The 11,608-nt window shown below is 42.0% G+C and overlaps 1 protein-coding gene across 1 annotated transcript in view; it reads right to left on the bottom strand.

The window, feature by feature from the left end:
- The window catches only part of ALDH16A1 (aldehyde dehydrogenase 16 family member A1), a gene marked incomplete at its 3' end in the record, with an annotated part of 91,045 nt that overhangs the window by 50,504 nt on the left and 28,933 nt on the right, over positions 1-11,608 (bottom strand). Inside the window, exons 4-7 of the mRNA XM_018573529.1 lie at positions 8,670-8,849; positions 8,486-8,562; positions 7,187-7,371; positions 4,979-5,131 (exon numbers count right to left, since the gene is read on the bottom strand). Of these exons, the coding sequence (XP_018429031.1) occupies positions 4,979-5,131; positions 7,187-7,371; positions 8,486-8,562; positions 8,670-8,849 (595 nt within the window). The remainder of the gene's footprint in view (positions 1-4,978; positions 5,132-7,186; positions 7,372-8,485; positions 8,563-8,669; positions 8,850-11,608) is intronic.

Consider the following 11,608-nt stretch of genomic DNA (forward strand, 5'->3'; position numbering starts at 1 on the left):
GACCTCCTCCCCAGCTCCCCGCGGACACCAAGATCGCCGGTCCCGGGCCCGTAGGAGGGGCAACGGAGCCCGGGAAGCACGGCGGTGGTGTCCGGCGGGGGGGGGGGGGCCCTTCTTCGGGACGCAGAAGCGATCTGGCGACAGGTAAGTCGCCAGGATCGCTTCTGTTGTAAAGCCGACAGTCGGCTCTACAAGTTTAAACAGAGTCCCGGCGGCAAAAGTCACCGGGAGTCTGTTTAAACAGCCCCGATGCTGGCGACGTCAGTCACGAAGGGGTTAAACGCAATATGGCATACAGGGAACTAAGGAATGATAATCCAGACGTCATTTTTCTACAGGAAACGCACTTTACCCCACAAAACACGTTTAAGTTCTTGCTCTCCATATATCCTAGAGCATACGCGGCCTCCCACATTAAGAAAAAGGCAGGGGTAGTAATCCTACTAAAGGATACGTGTTCTTTTCTGCCCAATCAGATTCTCACAGATAAAGGAGGTAGGTACGTAATCCTACATGGAGATTGGCAGGGTGTTCCAACTACTTTATACAATATATATGCCCCAAACTCAGGACAGATCCGGTTTCTCACTCAAATTTTAAATACAATCACAGCCCTGGACCATACCTATCTCATCCTTGGGGGAGATTTTAACTTGCCATACTCAAATATCATGGATCACATGGGATCCATGGGGAAGACAGCCCCGAAGGCCACGGAAAACAACTCGCAACATTTCCGTCGCCTACTGGACTCCTGGCGTGTGCTCCATCCGTCGGAGAAACGTTTCACATTTTACTCACAGGTACACCACACGCACACAAGAATAGATTATTTCTTAGTGAATATCCCGGTTCTGAGGAATCTGAAATCAGCGGATGTGGGGGTAATCTCATGGTCGGATCATGCCTCGATTGAGCTGATCCTGAGATTGGAACCCACTCGGATCAAAACATGTCATTGGAGATTAAGCGATAGCATGCTTAAAGATGAGATTCCAAGGCAAGATATTCTGAAGGCTATTAGCTCCTACTTTGAACTAAATGAAGGCACGGTTTCACAGACCTCAGTACTATGGGAGGCCCATAAAGCCACTATTCGGGGCCATTGCATTGCATTGGCGTCTAAAATTAAAAAGGACAGGTTGGCCACTACTGTCTGTTTGAAGAGGGAGATAATCAGACTGGAACGAAGCCTAGCAGTGACACCATCCAAATCACTTTTACGTGAACTGGTCCAAACTAGAACGTGCCTGAGGCACTTGTTGACGCATAAAGTCGAAATGTCAATGACCCATTTAAGGCAACGATATTATGAAAGGGGAGATAAGGCACACACTCTATTGGCTCGAAAGTTAAAGGAGGAGGCTAATGGTAAGGGATTGACGGCAATTAGAGACTCGGGAGGCACCCTACAACATCACCCTGACGTTATAGCTAAAGTATTTAGTGATTACTATACCAATCTTTATAATCTATCAGACATGGCATTCAATCCGATAGATAAGCAACTGACTACTCGCGTCCAGAACTACTTGGCAGAATGTGAACTGCCGAGGGTTACGAATGAAGCGCGGGAGGCCTTAAACTCGGATATCACTCATGATGAACTCAGGAATGTTATCCGAGCCCTACCTACAGGTAAATCGCCGGGGCCGGACGGATACCCTTACTTATACTACAAGACGTATATCGACACCCTTCTCCCTTACATGACAACTATGTTCAATAGCTTCCTACATGGTGCTGTAATACCCTCATCATTCCTGACCTCCCACATAACGGTTTTTCCCAAACCAGACAAAGATGGGGAGATATGTGCAAACTATAGACCCATAGCCCTTCTTAACTCCAATTTCAAAATATTTACGAAAATATTAGCAAATCGCTTAGCCCAACTACTGCCCACACTCATACATAATGATCAGGTAGGTTTTGTACTAAATCGCCAAGCAGGAGATAATATCTGGTGGATATTATAAACAAAGAAAAACAGGAGGTGTTGCTGATCAGTCTCGATGCTGAAAAAGCCTTCGATAGACTTAGCTGGCCATTCCTACACGCGACACTGTCCAGTATGGGAATTAGAGGTCCCTTTGTTCGAGCGATCCACGCATTATACTCCACACCCTCAGCATCTATAAAATTGCGAACGGCGACTTCCGCACCGTTCCAAATACGCAAAGGCACCAGACAGGGGTGCCCGTTATCCCCATTGTTGTACGCGCTATGTATAGAACCCCTTGCGGCACGGATTCGCAAGTCACCAGATATCAAGGGGATACCGATGGGAACGCAACATTTTAAAATAGCTTTGTTCGCTGATGATGTCATTCTTTCACTAACGTCATTACCAAAATTACTATCTGAATTACATAGCTACTCCAGGGTTTCGGGCTATAAATTAAACCTAGGTAAAACTGAAGTACTCCCCTTAAATATACCTACCACCCAACTGCTCTCACTACAAACTACATTCCCCTCTAGCTGGAAAAGTGACAAAATTAAATACCTGTGAATCTTTATTACAAATAATATACACTCGTTGTATGCGACTAACTACAAACCATTGTTCCAATCGCTACGATTATTACTACAGAAATGGAAATCCTTGAGATTGTCATTCACGGGTAGACTGACCTCGGTTAAAATGACACTATTACCGAAACTACTATATTATTTTGCTGCACTGCCAATTAGAATACCAACTATAGATTTGAAATCTCTTCAAAAAGGAGGTACTGAACTACTTATGGGAGGCGAAGCGACATCGAGTATACAAAAGATATTATATATGCCAAAGGCAAAGGGAGGTCAGGCTCTACCGCATTTCCATACATATTATCAAGCGGCCCAACTGAGAGTAGTGCCGGCGTTATCAAAATTCAATCCCCCTACGAGTTGGGCGACCATAGAAGGCCTATGGCTAGCACCAGTTCACCCTAATGCATTGCTATGGTCCAACCCGGAGCAAATATCCAAGGGCACTTTGCTGTCCTCCACCAGACTCACGTTAGAAATATGGAATAAAGTTAAGATATCCAAATGCTTGGCGACGGCACGATCCCCATTGACTCCCTTTCTGATGAATCCTAAACTGCGGGCAGGGGTATCCAAGGAGTGGATAGGGATGTGGAGATCCAGAGGACTGTTTCACCTTAGGGACTTACTGGACAGGGTCACAAACAGAATACGGCCCTTTGACCAACTTAGGGGAGAACACGATCTCCCACCGAGAGCTATCTACTCATATCTGCAAATCAAACACTTTGCTCAGTCAATAGCTAGAACATTGACCTTCCCCCCTCGCACCTCATTCGAAACGCAATGTTTGGCACCACACTCCTCTAGAGGCATGATCTCCTATCTCTATAGCATACTCAACGGGGTCTCAGAGCAGGAAGAGACGGACCATCCATATATGCGTAAATGGGAAAATGCCCTGGCAACCACAATAACGCCGCAGCAATGGGAACGTATATGGAAGATGGCAGCAAAGTCCTCAATTTGTTCGGTGTATAGAGAAAACCAGTACAAAATAATGTACCATTGGTATCATACACCGGACTTTCTTCATACGCTTAACCCAAAGATATCTCCAAATTGCTGGAGGTGTGACGGTACAAGAGGCACCCTTTTTCACATACTCTGGACTTGTCCGTGAATCCAAGCGTATTGGGGAGAAGTCAAACGCATCTTAGAACAAATAGTGGGACAGACACTCTCAGCGCAACCTATACACTACTTGTTAGGCTTACCCTTCCCGGACCTTTCAAAGAATACCAGGAAACTGATTACACACATTCTCACGGCAGCCCGCTGTCTCATACCGCTGCAATGGAAACGAAAACTTCCTCCCTCGAAACTAGATCTTTTTACCAGAATTAAAGATGTACAAGTTATGGAATATCTGACATCACGGCTAAATAACACAGTAGAAGCTCATAAAGCGGTGTAGAGACCGTGGGATGTCTATGAGGAGTATTCGAATAGAGAAGTAGGGGAGGAATAGATAGAGGGGGAGCGTGGAGGGTGGAGGGCCCGGGAGAGCTGAATGAGAAGGATAGGGGTACAGGAGGAACACTGATAAAGGTTGCTCGTGGTGAACACCTGGAACGATGTCCTGGAGGAAGACTGTACACACTTTCCTTTCTTTTCTTTTCTTTTACTTGTTACTCTATATATACAGAGTTTTAAGGATGTTAACTTAACTGCTGAAGTATCGAAGTATGAAGGTATTTGTTGAATATAGACCTTAAAAAAGATAAGCTATACTAGAACAGAACACTATAAGCAATAAGTTGATGCAACTATGATACTTAAAAGAAATTAGTAAGAAATACAAGGACAAATTGCTTTATAAGAAAGAGTTATAAGCCTACAAATGAAAATGCAACATTATTCGTGATGTTATTTCTGGTAATATGCCTCATGTCTTTGATACCTCAAATATTGTTATAATTTTTTTACTTTATATATGCGATTTATACAATAAAAATTGTCAATTTAAAAAAAAAATTAAAAACAAGTAAATTGATAGAGAATGCAGTGAATGAGGCTGCAAAAAAAGGCATTAACAGATAAGAGCACTGTAGCATTCTTGATTGAAAGATTTCCCATTACTTCGGTTATTTACATGTTACCAAAAACTCTCATAATAAATGGGGTATGTGCTTATAGGGGTATTATATACCTATTAAGTAAGTAAAGTAAGTAAAAGGGGGCTTTTTGGCAACTTGGTTTGGCTGTTGTATTATAATTATGGGATTATATTATAGACGATCTGAAGGCCTCCCGTCATCCCATATTGTCCCTGGGTTAGACGGTATTTGATTCCTGGCTGTGGATGGAAGGTGTGAATGGAAGATATTGTGCTCCTAGGAATACATGTATGTATGTATATGGAAACAATGTACCCATCTAAAATTTCATTTGGTAGCTTGAGATTACCGTAGCTATGTGTGTAAATACATTGGCTTACCTGTCCCTGATTAAACCATATGGCATCTACAACTCCTTCCACAGCGCTGTCTAAATCTGCAGTATCAAATACAAGGAAGGGGGACTTGCCACCCAGCTCCAGGGACAACTTCTTTCCACTGCCAGCTGTTGCTTTACGCAGAGTGCGTCCCACCTGCAATACAAGAGTAGCCATTTTAAATTGCTACGCCTAAAGATAAATATATACAGTATAAATGTTTTATTTGTTCAACATATTTCAACAGGCATACATTAGATCTTTATTCAAAGAGTGCCTACAGGTAGTATATATCTCTGTAAATATCCAAGCAATCGGAGTGGCAGCGTTACTGTTTCGAAGAGTTGGTAGGAAAAAATACAATGAGCAGCAGGGAGAGCAGTAAAGTGGTGGTTTTTCTAGAACAGGTCCTGGGAAAGTTAAAGTGACAGTAAACTCAGGAGTTAAACCTTCAAAATGAATTTAAGTACCCTAAATATTAATAAAAATGTACCTTATTTGTGATCACTTGGCTGTAGATCCTCAAATCATCTCTGAATTCATACTGACACTGTCCTTCTGGAGGGTGGCTACCTTTGTTCCCCATGGTCCCTGTGTGTGTTGTGGAGTAGCCACCACTCCAAGCTCCCACCTGTGATAGACCACAACCTCAATACAAATTAGTAAACTAAACATGAGATTGTAGTCCATCACAGGAGCAAGCTTGGGGTGGTAGCTACTTAACAACACACACAGAGACCATGGGGAACAAAAGTAGCCACCCTCCAGTGTCAGCACCAATTTAGAGATGATTTGAGAATCTACAACCAAGTGATCACAAACAAAATACATTTTTGATAATAGCTATGGTACATGAATGCATTTTTAAAATGTAACTCTTTTTTTTTTCTTTCAAGATCTTTTATTCATTTTCAACAACAAAAAAAAGTAAACAAACATTTAATACATATACTTTATACAAGCAATTGAGTGTCCCCATACCAATGACTTTGCTTCATACCTTTCCTCCCCAACCAGACATATATATACACTATTCCAAATACACAGGGGAAAAAAAGGGGTGTTAGCGGCATATGATACAGCATATTACCCCCCCAACCCCATGAGGCGTATTATTTTCATTGACACCCGCCTAAGAATACTACCCCGCACCACGTCAATGGGGGAAAAAATGTAACTCTTGAGTTTAGTGTCACTTTAAGTATATGTAATCTTCTTTTAGGAGGTATGTTGTACATACAAGAGTATGTACTGTACATACCCATGTCGACAGGGTCACTTTAAGAGGCAAAGGCCTGCAGAGGATCAATGTCGTAAACTAAAATGTAATCAATCTTGTTGACATTTTATCAAGCATCATGCAGAAAAACCTGCTTCTGAAAATCAGTGCTGATCTGTAAACAGACGCTTCACTAGACAGTTCAGGAACTCAGCTGCCAAACTGACAGAAAGTACTGGCTAGCATGTCATGCTACTGTAGGAGGTATGCCCAGCTCCTTTACTGGTTAGGGGAAAATTTTGATAAAAAACCCAATAAAGTCGAACATTCTGGTTACATATGTGTCTATCCTCTTATCAGAAAAGTTCTAAAGTAAAAGGCAGGATTGAAAAGCAGACACCCATAGATGCCCATACACACTGTAAAAAAAATATGTTTTTTCCCTAGTTATCCTTTGCAGTGTAAAAGTGTGTGTCTGGGCAAAATAAGTCAGTATATCTCTGCAATATATGCAAATGTCCCATGTTTTATCAGTTAAAAAAAAATGTACAGAAAATAAAATAGCCGTTGATCCTGACAAAAATCCACTGGTCTCCTTACTTCCTGTTTGAGCTGACAACTTTCCCTCTGTTGCATCAAAATCCTATGCAGTGTTCTCACTCCTGCAGGACTTCAACACACCACTCCATCATGTTATAAAGATTAGGACAGGGGGAAGTGTTCTGTAGTCCATCAGAGAAGTACTAGGCAGGGCTGACAGTACTGCTTGGGATTACAGTACAGCACTGGCACTGTGTTATCACCTCAAACAGAAAGTTAGGAACACACTGGATTTTTTCATATTGGTGTTTTTGATAGGGCAAACAATGAACTGTAAGCTACAGCAACCAATCAGATTGAATCTTTTACTCATCACACTACAATAAACCAAAGTCTTATTGTTAGCTATTTGGAAATAGAATTTGCATAATATTTAGATACTTGGTTTTTACCTCTGTAGAGCCTGTAAATGCTACTTTATCCACATCAGGATGAATAGCCAAATTTTCACCAAAGGCACCATTACCAGTGACCACATTGAAGACTCCAGGTGGCAGACCTGCCTCAGAACAAATCTCTGCCAGCAGAAGAGCAGTCAAACGTGTATATGTTGCAGGCTTTAAAACTACAGTATTACCTGGAATGGAACATAAAAGATATTGGCTGATAAAAAGTAACGCAAACATTATTTTATTTATTTAACTAGAGTGGCTTACAGGTCTGAGAGAATGCTTTGATCTTCCTGGTTATGGTCAGATTGAGAAATTATCAAATGATTATAGACCCTCTATGATTCTATAAGGCATTCCAAGGGTCAGCATTCTTGGGGATGAAGTGACTGGGTTAGATTTCCCTGGTTGCTAGCTATTGCTTTTCCTATAACATAACCTTCTCTCCTGCATATGCCCAACATACATTTTCAGCCAACACAAACATTAATTCTTGTAGAATGATCTGCCAGACTGTACATGCATGGTTATTCCCATCCGAGGCCTTTTTGTGAATACAAAACATTAAATCAAGGTGGCCTGTTTGGAAAATTGATCACCATGAAAGGGTTATTTAACCCCTTTGTGACCAGAGGTAATTAATGTCTAGATGCCCAGCCCAAATTTAGCAGCGTCCGCATGTGTTACGTAACCTAACAATATCTCTATGACCAAGTTGCATACCTGAATATATTTAACAATATATAACATAACAACTGAAACCAAGAGAAGTGGAGAGGGATTAGAACACCTGTCAGATGTTTATTGCTGTCTGTGTCCCCATTAGTGAGATTCACTCTCTCTATTTGTACTAGTGACAGTTATCACTGAAAGGGAAAGTAAAAGAAAATCCTAAATTTTCGGGTTGGCAGAACAGGAATAGATTTGAAATTATCCAACGGGGACACAAGTTCTGGTGACCCTGCTAACCACCAGGGATTCCCCTCTTTTGGAGGAATTTTTTTTTTAACTTCCTGTTGTTACTATTGGACAGGAAGAGAAAAGGATATCCCCAATGGGATACAGATGCAAAAAAAATCAGCATATTTCAAATGGTAAAAGGCTAACAAGGATGTATGGTGCACTGCCCGGCACATATAAAAATAATATAGGGACATCTGTATATGGAATAGCACAATAAAATACAGCACAAAAAAACAAACAAAACAGGGAACATCAGGTAAAGTTTACTGTCACTGCTACTCAGTTCATTATTACAGCAATCATTAGTTTGAAATGCTGCTATTCATTTAGTGATCTTACCCATTGCTAATGCAGGACATATTTTCCAGGTGAGCAACATCAAAGGAAAATTCCAGGGAACAATAGCAGCAACAACAGCAGCAAAGGAAATTAAAAAAAAAAAAAAAAAAATGATGATATGTTTATATGAAACCTGATCTTTCGAAATTCACCAAAGCCTACCACACAATAAAGTTTGTGCATACCCAAAGGTTTCCAACCATTCATTTCAGTGTCTCTAAGCTGTGCCCAACCGGCATGGTGGTAGAAGTGACGGACCACAAGGGGAACATCGCAGTCACGTGACTCACGAATAGGCTTGCCATTGTCCATGCTCTCCACAACGCTGAGCAACCTCTGATGTTTCTGTACAGTGCGGGCAATGCTGGAAAATTAATAAAATGCTATTTAAATAGGTCACATATAGGTTAATACCCACTCTAAATGTAACTGTAGAATTACTGGTGAATACATAAAGTAAGGCACACCAAGCTGGTTGCATATATGCAAGTGATAATAATCAGCCATTGCCCAATACCAAAACATTGACCTACGTTGTTTTTGTCAGGTGGAAGATTAGGGATCCAATACAAGAATTTATAAATCGTAATAAGTGCAACTAACCCAGAAACAAAACATTATTCCTTATTAGAGGTGGAGGCATTGGTTTTCTCGTTCCAGGCTTTTTTTCCTTTATTCTCACCTGGCAATCCTGCAAATAACCTATTTCTTGTCCCTTCATATCTACAATCATTTCTCCATTATATTGTTAATCCATGGTAGTCACACAGGCTGGACTTTATACATGTCTGCCTTTGTTCATCTCCATTACATGCTGGATTGATGGAACTAGTAGTTTAAGCCAGCGTTTTTCAACCACTGTGCCGCGGCACACTAGTGTGCCGTGAGATATTGTCTGGTGTGCCGTCGATTAATCGTTAATTTCTTTGATCAATCAAAATTATAGCAATACAAGGTAAGCTTGTCTTTGCTTCTTTTTTTTTTTTTTGTCTCACAGGAAGTGACATAGAAACTGCATTTCTGACATGATTTAGGCCTGGTTCACACCTAGGCGGCACCGTTTTTGCATGTTTGTACATACGCACGTTAATAGCACGCGGTTATTTGTGCGCTTATGCGTGTTGTGCACATTTATATGCGCGTTTTAATGCGCAGCTCATAAAACATTGTGGGAAATGGAAGAACGCGTGTATAAACGTGCAAAAACGCTCACCGAAATGTGCAACATGCTCCTGTCGCGCGTTTTTGGCCATTTCCATTTAAGTCTATGGGGCAAGAAAGCACTTTTATCTGCCCAAAGAAGCCCATGTACCTTTTCATGCATTTGGCGTTTTTCTGCTCAGGTGTGAACCAGAGCCATTGAAAATCATGGGATTTATTGTGTTGGGCATTTAAAAGCGCTTTTAAACTGCTCAAATACTCCTAGGTGTGAACCAGGGCTTAACAGTATTGTTTGCACTGGCTGATATTGATTTACCAAATAAAATGTAGCTCAACATCTAAGGACTGCTTTTGGGTTTAGAAATTCTATAAACTGACCCTTTTCATCCAACATAACTGGTAAAGTATCAGCTTGAATAAAATGCAGGAAACCTCCAGTACCTACGCATGCCATCATCTTACAGAGCTCCGTGGAGGTGCTCTAATATGCAAATATGTAGGCCCCTTTCACACGGGCAGTGTGCCGTTCTGATCAAGAGGTGACCCGTGCACAGATCTCCTGCTCAATGGAGCAGTATGGAATGGATATCCCTTTTGTGACATCCGTGTCCATACACTTTTTTCTCCATCTCAAGAAAAAAACTGAACTGGACCCATGTTAGTCTATGGACAGCATGTTTTGGGCCCACGCAGGGCCCCTTTCTCAACCAATGTGCCTGATAAAGGGACCTTGCATGGTTTAGAAATGTTGCTTCTTTTTGTGAAACCATGATTGCTTCATGTCAGTAAAGGCGTTTTCATGATGAAGATAGAGGATTGCTAGTGACTCACTTTATACTTTGTATGCATGTGGCACCATCCGCCGGTCGCTACAGTACCCACCAAGGAGATTACAAGGGACATATCAGTCAGGTGTGTTATGGGATATCCTTACGTAACTGATGTCTAATCAAAATATTTGCACAGTCTTTAAAGACAAAAGTATTTATAGCAAATAAATAATCTGCAGACTCACTTTAGATGTGCATGCCCTTCACTTATCAGTATCCATATAATAATAAACGGGGTTGCATTCTGTCCCAATCATGCCAAAATACCTTCTGCATTGCAGCAGCAGCCCGCACCAATATGCACTTGTAAAAGGGTTACTACTGCCTGCTAATCTGGAGAGTGACTTGATAAAGAGGACTGAATCCTCGAAATTTGTCAACTAGTCACCTTACCCAAAAAGTGTACGCCCCTAGACCTGCGAGTGTACTACCACTAGGACACTGCCTTTTCTATCCCGACACACTGGATTGCCGAGTTCAGTTGAACCGGAGAACGCTGCAGCAACTGACCGCGTGCCCGATTGCTGGCCACGCCAGACACTGGCAAGACTCTCTCCAGGCTGTGGGACATTCTATTTTCTGCCTATTCCTATGAGTGCATACTTTTAAGTAAATAAATATTTGCTATTAATATATTATTAGTATTCTTTCTGTGTGCTTTACTGTTTTGACAGTTCCAGGTCACAAGAGCATGAGTACATCTGATCATCCTATCTGAGCCCCTCTGCAGTGATTGTATTACAACATTGCCACTGACTGATTTGATATATCTGAATTTCCCTGCTACATGGTTGAGCTGCTGCTAGTAAGAAGTGATGAGTTTGGTTGAGTTTGCCTGAGCCTGGCCAAGCTCACTTAAAACTCTGACCGCCACCCCCGCCTCCAGACACAATCAGATGCCGGAGCGCATTCTCTGCCATGCAGCTATTCGTCACAAAGTGGTGGGCTGCCACCACTGATTGGATCGGGAGAAGGGGGTGGTGGTTCCAGTTTTGAGTGGGCTTGGGCAAGCTCAGGCAAGTCCCTACACTATTCGCTGCCTGAGGCGTGTGGGGGGGAGGGGGGGTATGGGTACTGCTGGTGGATGCTCGTTACCTCTGGGTCTTGCGGCTCTGTCCAACGTCACTGGCTG

The sequence above is a fragment of the Nanorana parkeri genome, unplaced genomic scaffold (genome assembly GCF_000935625.1).
Source record: "Nanorana parkeri isolate BGI_ZX_2015 unplaced genomic scaffold, ASM93562v1 scaffold2415, whole genome shotgun sequence".
In the NCBI taxonomy this organism is placed as follows: Eukaryota; Metazoa; Chordata; class Amphibia; order Anura; family Dicroglossidae; genus Nanorana; species Nanorana parkeri.